At 47.7% G+C, this 15,514-nt stretch overlaps 4 protein-coding genes across 4 annotated transcripts; 2 read left to right on the forward strand and 2 right to left on the reverse strand.

The window, feature by feature from the left end:
* Positions 1 to 1,107: 1,107 nt before the first annotated feature.
* On the forward strand, positions 1,108 to 2,125 carry LHYA1_G007498 (14-3-3-like protein; the record flags this gene model as incomplete). The annotated part of the gene is made up of 5 exons (XM_031152427.1): positions 1,108 to 1,168; positions 1,226 to 1,532; positions 1,586 to 1,827; positions 1,880 to 1,950; positions 2,006 to 2,125. 5 exons carry the CDS (start codon positions 1,108 to 1,110, stop codon positions 2,123 to 2,125), a joined length of 801 nt encoding a protein of 266 aa, XP_031003662.1.
* A 778-nt stretch (positions 2,126 to 2,903) lies between these two features.
* Positions 2,904 to 5,093, reverse strand: cdcA (Tyrosine-protein phosphatase; the record flags this gene model as incomplete). Its single annotated transcript, XM_031152428.1, has 3 exons — positions 2,904 to 4,408; positions 4,470 to 4,991; positions 5,048 to 5,093. 3 exons carry the CDS (start codon positions 5,091 to 5,093, stop codon positions 2,904 to 2,906), a joined length of 2,073 nt encoding a protein of 690 aa, XP_031003663.1.
* A 497-nt stretch (positions 5,094 to 5,590) lies between these two features.
* LHYA1_G007500 (uncharacterized protein) lies at positions 5,591 to 5,972 on the forward strand (the record flags this gene model as incomplete). The annotated part of the gene is made up of 2 exons (XM_031152429.1): positions 5,591 to 5,631; positions 5,684 to 5,972. 2 exons carry the CDS (start codon positions 5,591 to 5,593, stop codon positions 5,970 to 5,972), a joined length of 330 nt encoding a protein of 109 aa, XP_031003655.1.
* Positions 5,973 to 6,975: 1,003 nt separating this feature from the next.
* On the reverse strand, positions 6,976 to 9,015 carry nuc-1 (Phosphorus acquisition-controlling protein; the record flags this gene model as incomplete). The annotated part of the gene is made up of 2 exons (XM_031152430.1): positions 6,976 to 8,397; positions 8,458 to 9,015. 2 exons carry the CDS (start codon positions 9,013 to 9,015, stop codon positions 6,976 to 6,978), a joined length of 1,980 nt encoding a protein of 659 aa, XP_031003656.1.
* Positions 9,016 to 15,514: the final 6,499 nt, after the last annotated feature.

Below are 15,514 nucleotides of genomic sequence, written 5' to 3' on the forward strand. Positions count from 1 at the left end.
CATTGACAGCTTGAGGGGGGTGCAAAGCCATAGCCGTAGGGCTATAAGAGAGTATATAAATAAATGGCTTGCTTTCCTAAAGAACCACTCAACTTTCATACGAATCGTTTTCCTCTCTGCTAGCCTTCACTCCTCAAGGCCGCGTCAATACATACAAGCAAACAAACAAACAAGCAGCACCTCCCTTGTTACGATAATAATAATAATACGTGTACTGTCACAACAAACAAACAACCCGAATAAGCAAGGAAACGGGCTTCCTCTTCTTAATCAATATTAAAATTGACCTTACTGCCGCTGCCTCATTACCAAATTACAGTTATTGTTATTGTTGTGGTGTTAACCGGCACAGCCAACGCAGCCACTGGACGTCGCTTCTTTCGCACCAAAGTCTCGCTAGCTGAAGTTGGCGGCCCTTCCCTTGCCCTTTCCTTTCGATCGACTTCTGCAATTCCGCCTCAACAACAACCTTTCCCTCCTCTCCTCTCCTGCTTTATCTCGAGAACACCACAACACCCTCGAATCCAAATCCACATCGCATTCTCCCCCGCCCCTACAGATCCATCAACCTGACGATCTGTTCCCCTAGCCAATACCCCCTTTTCAACACAACAGTCTGGTGAGCTCCTTTCCCGCTTCTATTTCGTCATTTCCCGCTGTTGCAATCCCTTGAATGTGTTTGGGGTCGCTGCCATCAATACATGCCTGGCGACGGTCTCTCGATGATTACTGCCCCTTCGGCAATGCGTCCCAGTCGATGATGGCCTGGTCACTTCTATTTGAGGGGCTGCATTTACAAGGCTTTGCGATTGCCCCTCACAGAGGCTGAGGGGCACCTGCCGCACTCCTGCTATGGTCTGCACAACATCTCAAAGGCACTACAAAGCAAAGCAACGTCAACTCTATATAAAGACTATGCAGCAAGGTCGTTTGGCGCATCTTCTGCGCGCCGTCCTGATGAGCGCCAAAAGGGCAGGATGACACATGCGTCCTTTATTACAGCGGCCCACACCGCTTTCAGCATTATCTTTTCTACAACTTCCATCTTAAAATCGATCTACAGCCTCGCTAACATTGCACTCTCGTAGATATCATCAAACCGCAATCATGGGTTACGAAGATTCTGTCTACCTCGCCAAGCTCGCTGAGCAGGCCGAGAGATACGAAGGTTAGCACCCGCGAACATTCACCCAATGTGGCTGCAATATACTGAAGCGCTTCACAGAAATGGTAGAGAACATGAAGTCCGTTGCTTCTGAGGACCAAGAATTGTCCGTCGAAGAGCGAAATCTCCTATCTGTCGCCTACAAGAATGTCATTGGCGCTCGCCGTGCTTCGTGGAGAATCGTCACCTCGATCGAGCAAAAGGAGGAGTCGAAAGGCAACTCATCCCAAGTTGGACTCATCAAGGAGTACCGTCAAAAGATCGAGGCCGAGCTCGCAAAGATCTGCGAAGATATCCTCGAGGTTCTTGACAAGCACCTGATTCCTTCCGCCAAGAGCGGAGAATCAAAGGTTTTCTACCACAAGATGTTTGTTCCGTCATATGATCCAGGACTTGTCAGAGGCTGATAGTTCATTACAGGAAGGGAGATTACCACCGTTACCTTGCCGAGTTCGCCATTGGCGACAAGCGAAAGGAGTCTGCCGACAAGTCCCTTGAGGCCTACAAGAACGCAACCGAAGTTGCTCAGACCGACCTTGCGCCAACACACCCCATTCGTCTTGGTCTTGCCCTCAACTTCTCCGTTTTCTATTATGAGATTCTTAACTCGCCCGACCAGGCATGCCACCTCGCCAAGCAGGCATTTGATGATGCTATTGCTGGTAAGTTTTGTCAGTCAGTAAAAGTATTTCATTTGGCTAACCTTATTCACAGAACTTGATACCCTCAGCGAGGAAAGCTACAAAGACTCCACATTGATCATGCAGCTCCTGAGAGACAACTTGGTAAGTTAGCCTTGGAGTGGTGCGCTTTCCAAGAAAATGGACTAATTTTATCCAGACCCTCTGGACTTCCTCCGAGGCCGAGCCAACTGCTGAGACAAGCAGCGCGGCGCCTGCCGAGTCCAAGGAGGCCCCTGAGGCTGCTGCCCCATCGGAGACTAAGGCTGAGGCTGAGTAGAGGGTTCTGTTCCGGCGTTGATGTTTGGTACTCTGGGTACAGCTGATTGGGGCGGGATGGGAATATTGCATGTTGTACGCAGCTGAGACGAAGAGTATCGATGAACTTTTTTTGGAGGTCGATCACAACTTGCTTGCCTCTAGACTCTAATGCATCAGACTGTATTTGCCCCTTTTCAATGTCTCTTACAAGACTTAGAGATCACCACCATCTTTTCTTTTCTCGCTCAGACCTCTCGTCAGATGAAATTTGATGCGCGCTCCTCATGCGACCGGCTGCCGGCTTCTCGTTCTGCGCTGGCTTTCTCGATTAGACTACCAAAAAAATAGCAAATTCATAAAATCCAGGCTTCTTCAGGAGCTCTCTTGCCAAATCACAACATGCACACATATCATTAATTCAAGAGCATGGCAGGTAGATGGATGCTCTTTCAATGTTTTAATTTTCTGTTATTCAATTCGTGTCATTTTTGTATGCAATGCAATGAATGCATGCTCATGAATCATGATAAAGCCAAAAGCCAAAAAAAAAAAAACACCTTCGAAGCCAAGCCATCCAAATCCGCAAACTATCCACATCGCCGTCATGAATGAATGAAAACAAGAACTACAAAACAAGACTCCCATGCGAGCAAGTCAGGAAAAAAGCAACAGCATTATACTCAACAACAAGCAAGCGCCAGTACTCCCCACATTTCAGTTCATATACTCTCCGACGCCGGGTTTTATGCAAGTAGAAGTAGCACAGCATGGATTTCACACTTTCTCAATAGACACATCTACAACCCCGACACCTTCCGCGACGCGTTGACGCTGCCTACGCGCCCGCTCGTCTTGCGGACCCCAGATGGCTCCTTGTTGCGCAAGCTATCGCCACTGCGCTTTGGGCTGCCGCGGACTTTGTTGAGCGTGCTTGAGCCACTGCCAGACTTCACTGTGCCAGGCGTCTTGGGACGGTTTGGTGACGCGCCGATGTTCTCGATATCGTTTCTGCTATCATTATCGATGGTGCTGGTGTAGATTGTGGTGGTTGTTTGGCTGATGGAGCGGGAGCTCTTCTCGCTGCGGCCGGGCGAACGCGAGGGTTTGCGGTTGGTGCGCATGCGGACTTGCCATTCGTCTTCGCCTTCGGGGTCGTCGAGGGATTGGCGATGGATGGAGATCATTTCTGTTTCTCGTTGCAGCGTATGCTCGTCCTCTGTCGTGCTGTAGGATGTGGAGACGTTGCGGCTGTATGGGTGGTGGCGGTCCACTGCCCTGCTTGTCTTTCTGGGCTGCCCTGGTGTTGGAGCTGGGAGGCAGTCTTCTTGGATACCGATGCTATTTCGCTGCTCGTTGTCGACTTCTCCAAGTGGTGATCGTCGGTTGGGAGGGGTGGCAATCTGGTTGTTGGCAAGGTAAGGCTTTTGGCCTTGTCTTGTTGGTGTGCTTGGTGCCATGGTTGCCAGCTTCGCCTTCATTTTCTCCTCAAATTGCTCTTCTACCCACCATTCACGGAAAGTTCCCTGGTTCAGGTGCAGCCAATGTTGTTGAGGACCAACAACCATTCCTGGCCGCATGAAGCGCATGTATGCAATGATCTCGTTAGCAGTGAAGCCATAGCGGTAGATCAGGTAGGCTCCAATCAAGCACCCAGTCCGGCCAAGTCCTGCCTTGCAGTGAACAGCAATTCCTCTCTTCTTCACCGTGATCATTTCGTGGGCGAGCTTGATGAACTTGCGAACGACACTAAGAGATGGACAAGTGCCATCATCGAAGATCATGTCCAAGTGCTCTATTCCAAGTGCAGTAAAGTACGATGGCGAGTACAGTTCCGAGTTAAGACGCACGACGAGGCCGATATTACGGTTCGAGAAGTGCTTCAGAACGTTTTTGAACGGGTTTGGGAGTGTAGGATGAGCATCAACTGCCTCCAAGGTTGATGGAAGCGTCGAATATAGTGGAGAAGATGGCAGTATTGGCGCAACAGGAGTATGTTGTGGTGATGCGAATGCGAGGAAGTCCGGTGTTATCCAATTAAAGTCCCCCTGGTCTACCCGTTCATATCTTTCATATTCCTCAAGATCAAATGATGGCAATGCGCAGAACCCTTGCTCCTTTGCTCTCCAAACACCATATACAACATCTTGTACCGTAATCCCGTAGTCTGCTTGACTGTAGCCTGCGTCGCGGAAAGGCATGAGAGGTGGGTCGGCTTGTGCTATTGGCGCAAGCGCAAGATGTGGTGCCCATGACTGGATGAGGACCATGTACGAGGCAAGAATACAGGCAGCGTTTGCTCGGCCTAGAATCGTGTAGTTAGTTGCCTGCTTCGAAAAACATGCGATTACAAGAGGAATACTCACTTCGTGCATCGGCCTTGCTCCAGAATACGACTGGCTTGCCTACATTCTCCGGTGCACCAAGAATATCATGGAATTGGACAGCGAATCGGTACAGGTGTCCAATATGCAGTGGTCCAAAATCGTGGTGGAAGGCATTGTATAACAATGAATCGTCGATGGAGAAATAGTGGGGAGGGGTGCGATCTCTCTCTGACACCACAGCGGAAGGACCATCCACAGCTCTAGTTGACCGCTTGCTAGGGGATCTTCGGGTAGGTTGGCGATCAGGATATGGGAAGAGAGTGTCGGGGGTTGGCGGTGTAGTATAGGATGCTAGATACAGTCGGTCTGTGAAGGTTAGCACAATGAACGGACGAGTGGGTTGCGCTGGCGGGCGCTGTTGTTGTTGTTGTGATTGTTGTGATGCGCTCAGTTCGTATTCCTCGCCGCCAGATACAGATGCAGCCCATTTAACCATAGAATCATAATCCATTAGGAAGGATATGCTAGCAATGTGTAATAATGTTGCGCCAACTGACGACGCTGAACTACCCATGCCCCGCGAAGTGCGAAATGTTGTGTGGAATAAGCAAGCTTACCTGGGATATACTCGATGATCTGCCCATACTTGACGGCAGGAGTCATCTTGAGAATTGGTGCTCTAAAGTATCAAGTTCGAGACAGTCGCAACTACCAATATTGTCCCAGGTGCTGGAAAGTATCGTCGAGTCCGTTGAAGGTTGACTTTCGGGGGAAGTGAGGATACGTGCGGTGCTACTTTGTTTATTTTGATGTTCCGGTATGCACAAAATATGCACTTCTGTAATCGATACAGAAACAAAGCTGAGAATAGGAATAATCTTCGGTATCAAGTATAGCTTGGGAAGAAGAGAAAGGTAGTTGGATGAATGGCAAGATCTGAAGAATGTTTGGTCTCGAAAGCAAGAGACTTGTTGAATCCGAATGGAGCTAAAGTGCACCCATTATTTTGGGGGCCCGTTGGCTCAGCAACATACAGTCTTCCGCAAAAACATCCTTGACGCCTCAAAACACCACTGCCAATCTCACAGCCGACATTAATTTTATGCAGAGGACTTGTGCTTACACTGCAATCAATCTTCAAGATAAACATTACAAGCATCATGGCCCATCAGCAGCTGGACCACTCTTTCCCCTGCTCACTGTGCGTCCCTCCTCACTCTCCTGCGCTACAACAAACTAACCTCGCATTCCAGCACAATCGACCTACCCCTCCCTACGGCCCGCCTAGCATCTGCCGCACTCCAAGCTCTGCGAGTTGACAAGGAGCTCTCCCCTCTGGTATGCCGATCTTTCTCGACCGTTTCCCCACCTGAAGGACGCGACGGGTCTGAAGAAACGGTTCTGCGCACGGAATACAAGGCGACAACGAATAGAATGCTAAGGGTTGCGGTTAACGGGTTTATGGAAAGCTTGAGTGTGGTGCTGGGGGTGATGGAGGAGTTAGATGTCGATGTACTTGGTGTTGAGGCGAAAGAGGGATGAAGACTGGGAAGCTTAAGGAAGTTTCTGTACTACGGTATGCCAGGAAGGGAGTATATGTGCAAGAGTTGTGAGAACTCAAAAAACACAAGCAGTTATGCCGTGGGGATCATGGCACTTTGGAAGGCATATCAGACCTGGAGATCGAAATGGATTTTCACTTCGAAAGGTAGGGGATAGATACGACAAGGACCGAGACAGGAGATCATGTCTAGGTGCTTTCCTTCTCACGGCATCATGAAGGCGTGGTCCTCGCGTGGTGTTTGGATCAGCGGCTGCAGGTTCCCGAAAGCCAGATTATGTATGACCTTACAATACTCCCGAATTCTTTGATGAACATCAGAAGCAGAGTCTGGAGTTAAGATCAAATCGTTTACAAAATGCTAAAATCTTATTGCAAGAATTACTATAAAATGTGGTCTTTACTTATGAACACGGGAAAGGAAGGCTTTCATCAATCCAGGGCTCTACTTCCAGAATATATTCTATAGATTAGAGGCTAAGGCATTTTCTAGATGTTCCCCAAAGATGCCCGAGATATGATAACAGCTAGAAGATTTCACATCTTTTCGGACACTGAAGCTTCGAGGTGAAAACAATCCCACGATAGTTAAACTTTATTTGTACTATAACAAAATTCTTATTTTTCTAGGATTAACCGTGTCCCCCTGACCTTGATAGTGTGGGAGTTCAAGCATCCCTCCCACTACCTCCGCACGATTATAGCTCGTATGTAGACACCATTTTCCACAAGTTTGTCTCCCAAACTGATGAAGAGCTAGGTGTCACGTGTACTATATTTACCACGCAGCAAACTCCTCGCATTGCTATCTGATTAATAGGTGGCTACCCCTGCCTTCTTCAACCTGCTGGTAGTTGAGCATGAGGAAAGCTGAGGGGGGACCACCGATTAGCCTCCCAACGTCGTAAACATATCCAAAGCAATCCCGCGCCATGGTATCATTAATCCAAAACTCCCAAAACACCTCGTAATACGCTTAGCCCCCTACGACTTCACACCAAGCTGCTTCTCGGCTTCCTCCGCCCTCTTATTTGCGTCGGCGACTTCCTGCTTCAACTGCTTGATATATTCGATAGCCTGTTCGACAGTGCTAGCTTTGCTATTTGCACTCTGAGCCGCACCTTTCCCACTCCCTCCAGGATCATTAGGTTCTCCAGCATCACCGCTTCCACTCTTTTCTCCAGAGCTGTCCTTAGTGTCCCGTGGCAACAGTGTAGCGATTTCTTGGAGGGCGAAGTTTATACGATTTCGCCGACCTTGTTCAGCAATCTTATGAGAGGTGCGTTTGGAGGTCAAGTTTGTGGATAACTCCGAGGGATAAGAAACTCCAGGAAGATGAGTACCTTCTAAGATTTTCTGGTAATTTGACTTGGATGCTAGGAGCAGCGAAGCGGTACTCTCGGACAAATTTGGAGTCCCTGGGATAAGTGGCTTCATACTAGGAGATATCCGTGGCAAAAGTGCAGGTGATGCGAGGACTGAACTACCTGCACGTTTTTTAGAGCCGCGAGCAGAAGTTTGAGCCGACTTTCTCCCGTTCATAGAATCAATTTGAGGACTCTGACTTGCAGATACACTTGTCCTCGAACGATTGAAAGCTGGGGATGGCAGAGGCTGAAAGCCAGGAGCTTGGACACCAGATGAAGCTAACGTGGGAGTAATTTGACCATCAGACTGAGTGTCTATAGGTGAAGGCTTTGGTTTCGAAGAAGTGGCAGGTTCCGGTAGGGCGAAAACCTCCATTCCTTGGTCGATATCCATATTCTGGTTATTGCCAGCTCCGTTCGCTTGAGGTGATTGCGTTAATCTCATCAGCGATGCAGGAGTTGCAGGAGACCCAAGAGCCAGGTGTTGAAGACTCGGGTTCTCCTTCTGGGACGTAATATAAGGAGATCTTCCTGCTGATCCAGGAGGTGGTACTGGAGGTGGAGCCATATCTGACAGATGCTCAGGAGATATTGAGTCCTCTGACTCTTCCGTACTAGGGTTAGAATAAGACAGACTTGCCGCATTCGAACGGGTAATCTGAGGATTGGTGGGTTCTATGATGTCCCCAAGAGCTTGGGCAGGAATACTTGTGCCACTCTTTTTGGATTTCCGCGGTTTCACTATGGGAGACTGCCGTACGGTTCGCACACTGCGTGGTTTCTGCGGTGCTTGTTTACTTGCTTTTCTCGAAAGGATGACTGAGCTTGCAGGCGCAGAATGAGTTTCTGGGTTCATATCGATAGGAGAATTTGTGGTGCCCGAATTTCGCGCGTCGTAGATGGCTGAGTGCTCGTTCTGGGCGTGTAAAGCTGGAGAGCTTAAGGGGCTGAAATAGGCTCCTGGTACAGTGTATTCCGGAATATTGAAGTGGGATTCTAGAGGAGTCACTGCTGGTGATACAAGTGGAGTGAAAGCCATCTGTTGTTGCCAAGTCAGAAATATATTCAGGTTTCCGAGTAGCCTCGAAGGATAACTTACGTCTTGTTGCTTCGCTTGCATCTGGTACCTATCATACATAGCCTGATGTTGAGGATCCGATTGTGGATAAAAATGAGCATTAGCTCCGTGCAAATCCATGCTACTGGGTGTTGGAGGAATCATCGGGTTCTGAGTATAATAATTCTGCTGCTGCTCGTGTAATTGACGCTGCTGCTGTTGATGGCGCTGATGTTGTAGATACTGTATTTGTGCGTCCAACTCGACCAAACTCTCATTCGAAGAATGTGCTTGGGAGTTAGCCCCTCCTTGTATCGTAGCATAGCTCGTGGCCGTTGTCATCGAAGGCATGTGCTCTTGCATTGTAGTATCGTGCCCAGTCGAACCCCCATTCTCCATCCCGGTATGCATTGCCTCATCGCCATTCTGATGCATCAATTGGCTCTGCGTCGCATGTTGGTGGTTGTAGTCGGGGAAATCAAATTGAAGACTGTCACTGAGGTCGTTCATGCCAATGTCGAGGAATTGCTGGAAATCATCTTGGGAGGGGACAGATAGGGTCGGGTCTTGACGGTCCCAAGCATTAGAAGACTCCATCATGACCGACGAGGTTGTGTCTTCCCCACGTCGGAGAAAAGAGTGTCTTGGACGTGAGAACTGAGGGGCACGGTTGCGAGGAGAGCCTGAAGATTGTGTGCCCGCGTGAAGAACAATTCTGGAAGTCTCAGACCATGTGGGCGGTAGATGCTGAAGCTTTTTCGACACGCTTTATCGGTGTGCAAGAGTTATCGTCTCGATTCCCTTGAAACCCTCCAAATACGAGTGCGAGTTGGAATTTCGAAGTTGGTGATTCCGCCACAACTACAGGAAGACTGGCGGGGTTATCGAGAGCAAAAAACGATGTTCACTCGTGCCTGCTCGGGCGTCGTTTTATCGTGTCGGTACGCAGAAGCTTTTTCTCATCTTGTCCCGTACCCGTACCTTAGTCTTCCTAGGTCTTCCGGTGATGTTGGCCGGCTCGCCCTCGCCCCACGGCGATTCAATGCTAGTTCTCGTACGGCTAGGTAGCTAGCTACCTTAGATATTGCGGTTTTTTACAAGCCTCTAGCGGTGCGATACTATGAACCAGGGGCAAGTGAGAACGGCTAAACCTTACGCGTGAAAGAGATACGTAGGAAGATATTATGTGCACAAAAGAGCAGAAGTTTGATATAAGAGCGGAGTTCTTAGATATGTGTGTATTGAGGTACATATCCACACCCTGGTAGTGGAACTAAAGAGTTCGCATATGCATATAATACCTACCTTCGCACCCCGCTATTCTATAAGAGCCGAGAACTTTATGGGGCGCGGGATTTATTTGCTCTATATCCCCATCCACTCCCAGCAATAGACATTGCAGACATCTCAAACATCTTTACTAGGTGTCAGCTGCGCCCGTTCACTGCTCAGATGTACCTTCAGACGGACTTATTCTAGTTGAGAAGCTAATGGAGAGGGATATATCCTGAGTAGCGGCCAACTACTATCATACCCGCTGTGCAACTCCTAAGATCTCGCTCGTCCATCACACCCCACCATGCTGTGCTTCGGAATCTATCTGCAGTCCAGAGCCATATTGATTAAGAGGCTTGAAAGACAACCATAATGCATACTCTCTAATCAACAAGCTGGCAGAACATACTCCGTAGTCTTACATACCATACCCACATAGAAGCCGAAAAGGACCGTCTTTCTCGGCTTGGATGCGGGCTCGCGGGCCCGTCTAGATGGCACGCCATGCCTATCTGTGCATACAATATGTCCAAGACCGCCGTTGTAGCACAGGGTCGTAGCTGCAGTCGCCGCAATAGTAAGGTAACATACCGGCAAAAATGAGGCCAAAGCTACGCCCTGGATAGGAGATAATATCAAGCCTTCAAGAAAGAATACTTCGACCGGGAAAATATGCTTCTTCGCACCAAGCGCTTGCTCCTGGCAAGCTTCACACGGCCTTCTGGAAGAATTTCGGACTCCAGCCACAGCATCTTTGTAGGAAAGCAGTGAGAGACGTTGAAGGGACCAATCGCATCACGCACCGACCCCACGATGTCCCTTTAAACAACGGTGGGGGTGGGGCTCGGCTTCTAGACGCCGAAAACGCGGCTTGACAGGATTTTGAGAACTTCTCTACAGTCATACCATGTTAGAAATTCTTGAGAGAAGTCTTTTCAATAGTTAGTCGAAAGGCTACCCCAGGAAGCATCCTGCCTATCTTCAAGTACGAGTTCTTTAATACGTGAGTTTAGCTCTGCAAAAAGTTGCAGTTAGCAAAGGTTCCCTCGAAACAGGCTCCGGAGTCGAGTCTGAAGAACTCTTTCACTTGAAGCGGCTTACTCCACGATAAAGACTAAATACTCTTTCGTAATAAAAAGAGGCTATGTTTCAGACAAATGCATGCACACATTGCGTAGTGTTGGGCTTGCCTTGTCCCTTCCGCTTTCTAGCCTCGAGTTTGTTTAGATTGCTCTGCTGTCTTTCTGTGCTCCATCTCTTACTTTTCATTGCACTGCGAACAACTTCAGTACGTTGCCAAAAGATTGCAGATGAAAGAAAGTTGTGGGAATGAACTCCTATTTGCCAACTGACCACTTTCAGACCATTCGGGGCCCCCGTGAATGTGCGACTCGTCCTATCTTGACATATGGTTTGAGGTCTCCCTTCTGATAGAGGTGTCATTCTTGCCTTCCAACTTTCTATTTGTTGTTGCGATCAATACTCCAATGGGTAAAAAGCATCATTGTAGCGCATTACAATTCCACACGCGAGCGTTGCTTGCAGTTGAAACGCAAGAAAGAGCATTGCAGTATTGATTTTCCTGGCAATTATCATTTATGACTATCATCCAGGTCTGGTTCCATATTCCATATTCCATATTCCATCCGAGAATCGAAACCCTTTGACGGAAGTAATCTTGTATCTCTTACTCAGACTATTAATCATCGCCTTGGATTGCCCGTAATCGCGCCACCCTCAAGCAACTCCACTACTTTAAGATTTGCTAACGATTTTTCGGACTCAAAGCCTCCAAGTCTTACTTGAGCTGACGAACCCGCCCTCTCTATCTGTTGTTGCTTTAAGGATCCGTCTAATATTCGAGCGTTAGTCAAAACAGCCTTGTTGTTAAGGAAATATCGCTTCATACTAGTTATTGCAAAATCATAGCACCCCTGAGCGACGTCTCTATCCGCCTTGATGATTTCTGTAATTATTTTGGCCGCTTCTTCCCAAGACTTAAAGGATTCCCTCATATTCTGGCCAAATTCCTGTAGAAGTAGGTCGTTTTGGGAAGCTTTCGTCAGAACCGGAACGTCGCCTTCCAAAATATCATCAGAGCTGACAACGCAAATAAGCTCCTTGAGATTTTGCAAGTACTGGTTAACAGTCCGTTGTTCATGTGTGAGGTAACAAAAATGGTTTCCACTGTTACTCCAGAGGTTGGAGTCAATAGCAAGACTTGTCAATTTGTAGGATGATCCCTGTTTATACAAATCCGCAAAATAATGCTGATGCCACCATATGGAGACCACCTCAGCCAAAGGGTGTCTATATTAAGATTGGCGTAAAGTATTGGAGTCTGATAGTGCGAAGCAAGGAAGTTCTCCTTCACCTTCAATGCCTGTTGACGTGCTTCGTTGCAGACTCTCAACAAGGCGCATTTTGCTTCGTTTCCACACCACCAGGAGGATCACAGCATCTAATCTCATAATTAAAACACTAGACGGCAGGACAGAAGCCTTTCAGTACAACCCGCAACTCATATTATTCCTCTCTATACCATTCCTCATACAATCGTTTTTTGTTTTACAGAACTTCTAAGTACATTTGTCTTCAAACCCCTTGCAAGCTAGTCGATCGAACAACATCCATATACCTGATAGATGGGATTCTGAGACTCTTGAGTCTCTGGAGAGCTGGGTCGTCCTCTGCCCTGAAGCGCTGCAATATATCTTTCAAATAGTCAGTGGCAGTCTATAAATCAAGAGTAAAGACTACTTACCCGTCCTGATCATTCTGAAATTCCCATAAGACCACCTATAGTACTCTGCTTCCCGCTTCCACGTAGGGAAGGATGCGTCCAAATCAAGATCCTTTTTGATACTGATTTCCTTCTGTGACCTTGGCTCGACAAAAACAGCCTCGTCGTCCTCCCTAATCGTCTCGCTGTCGACCACCAGTATAAGCTCTTCCAGGGCAAAGTCTTTCAGCGAATGATACTTGAAGAGTTTACACTTGTTGCGGGTGTCTGCACTGATTGCGAGACGTCGGACACCCTTCAAAGGCAAGTCGAAGAGGTTGGATGTGCTCTTGTAGTTGACTAACCAAATCGTGTCGACGGCGAGATTGGCGTATATCGTGGGAGCCTGCGGTATGCCTTCGTAAATGTTTTTCTTCACTTTCATCACCACGTTCTTTGCTTCGTTGCACACGTGCGCAAGAGGACAGCCGGCTGCTGTACTAACAAAGAACTTTCCTCCATTTTTCAAGCCCACGATTTGAGGTACCGCTGCTGCTTCTTCCCATATCTGGAGACGTAATTCGAATGGAAGTTCCCGGAAGAGATGAAACTCCTTGGTGGGCCCGATGTCAGATGTCTGGGTCTTATCCTCCGGCTGGGTGAGCTGTGTTGGAATCTTCATGGAAGTGATGGTCTTTGAGGTGGTGTTTGAGCGAGGTAGAGGCGCCATCTTCTTAAGGTTCGCAATCATAGTTGCGAAATGTGAGATGACGAACGAATGGAGATATGTGATGACCAAGACGTTAATGGAAGTGAGGATGGCAGTCAAGACGTTGTTGGATGTCGAAATGATGTGCGTATGTAATATCTCAAGCTTGGACCAATTTGAAAAGGAAAGGAAAATTTTCATTATCTCGGGAATTGTGAATGTGCGGATGGGAATTAGACAAGCTATTAGCTAGCTGCAGTGGTGTTACTTTGAAGTCTGGTTATACTAATACTTAGGACCACCCTTAGGACCCAGAACACGCGGGGAAAAAAAGATGAGATAATCGTTTAAGCACAAAATAAATACATAACACTACAGTGAACGGATCGGGTCTTCGCTTGCGAAGGGTAGGAATTATAGTTCGTGTATTTGTGACGTGGAAAGCCTCGAAGCGCAATGTGGAAACTGGTAACTAACCGTTGTGCTTTTAACTGCATGAAGAGGAAAACAGGTACGGGGCGGAACTCATCCGTTGAAAAGCAACCTATTGGGATATTATCTTGTCTCATGCTTCTTCATATTCCTTTCCTCGCGCTCCAATACGAAGTCTCCATTTCGCTTCTGTTGGAGACTGCTCGCTTTGACTACCTCCATATACTTAATTTCGGGTACCAGCCAAGGCAGGGGTGGCTTCACTCCTGCTTCCTCCATTGCGTGTTTAGGCAATGGTACGGCTGTATTATGTTAGTAGTTGATCTTGAATAGGATATATGGGAAGGAGTCATAAATACAGCGATCCAAACCAATGGCCAACTCACCCAGGATCTTCATCAATTCATAGTTCTCAATAACAGCCAAGTCCTCCTAGTTTTTGTCCCATGCCTGGCTGTTATGCCTATCACAATCCTCAACTTGGTGCTTGATCAGGTGCGGCCGCTCTTGGGTAGATGAAGACGAGCTCGTCATTGTCGCCGATCTCCTCTGATTTTACAGCAATCACTACCTCCTCAACGTCCATGAAGGGAAGACGGGATAATAAGGAAATATCCGCTAGTGGTTCTCGAACTTCCCCTAAACCAAAGCAGATAATCTATGGCGAGGCGCTTGATCCCCGCCAGGGGAATTTCCATGGCTCCGGGCGTAGGACCTCTGGGCATCATCTAGTTGATAGGGTCAATAAGCCAGATCTTGTCGACGTCGAGGTAAACGTATATTTTCGGGCACCGTCGGCTTTCGGGGCTATGGTAGAGATCTTGCTTGGTCCCAAGAGCCTCGTTCCGAGCTTCCTTGCTAACGCCGAGGGGATGACAGGGCGCTGTGGTTCCTTCAAGTATATCCCGATATTTGCCACTGCGTAAGCCAATGACTCGCGGAAACGCGGCCGCGAAGCCCCATATCTTCAGCCTGAGCTCGACTGGGAGGTTTGGGAATGCGGGAAACGTAGTGGGAGGAGTTTCGACTTTGGGGCCTTCGATATTGAGGCCAAGGAAAGGAAGAGTGCTGCTAGCACCCACAGCATTACTAGACATTAGTGGACCAGGAGTCGATGTAGAAGACACATTTAGCCTACTAGACAGTAATGGACCAGTAATTGATGCAGAAGACATGTTTAGCCTGCTTGACGTTGGAGGTGGATGAGAAATTGCTTGAATTTGTACTTTGCACGATGAAAGATAATGTGAAGTAATTGGGACAGCAATGAAGGTCCGTAGAGGTCTAACAGCAATGCACACACAGTTTGAAAAGTGATGTTTTTGACAAAGCCAAATTCAATCTTGAACGGCAGAAAAAGAGAAAATCACGTGAAACCTATAAAATAAACATGAGGATATTCTTTCCTTCCAGGTCTCACCCCTCAAAAGTAGATTACCTGAGATAAGTGGTAATCTAAAACCCAAAAATCAAGTTCACTTGCTGATTCTTTGCCATCTAAAGATAATGATTAAATCCTATGTTTCTAGGAAGATTGACACCAAACGAACACCCCAGAGCACTAATCTTTATACATTGCGTGACAAATTATCGCCTATCCTATTCCAAATAGAAACCTCAAATGTGCCCGGTTGAGGTCAAGTCAAGGACATTCCTGCCACTGGGGGGCTGGGCTTCACTTCGTACTACCCGAATGCCAGGTGGTGGGGGTTCCTTTATATGCTTTCTTTCTCCTGCGAAGACATACATACATGTCTAGGGCCAAAATTAATTGTCTTGCATAATCAGAAACAGAGTGGTGCTAGACTCTTGATGCAAAGGCACACACTTTCGCCTCTAAAAACACGCGCCGTCATGACGCTGTGTTCGGGAGAGCTATATGAGACAGGGGGAAGGATATTTGGATGCATAGGAGTATATTGGCACTTGCCATACTTGAAACCGGCAAACAGTTTGTTGGC

This window comes from Lachnellula hyalina (genome assembly GCF_007821495.1).
Source record: "Lachnellula hyalina strain CBS 185.66 chromosome Unknown contig00114, whole genome shotgun sequence".
NCBI lineage: Eukaryota > Fungi > Ascomycota > Leotiomycetes > Helotiales > Lachnaceae > Lachnellula > Lachnellula hyalina.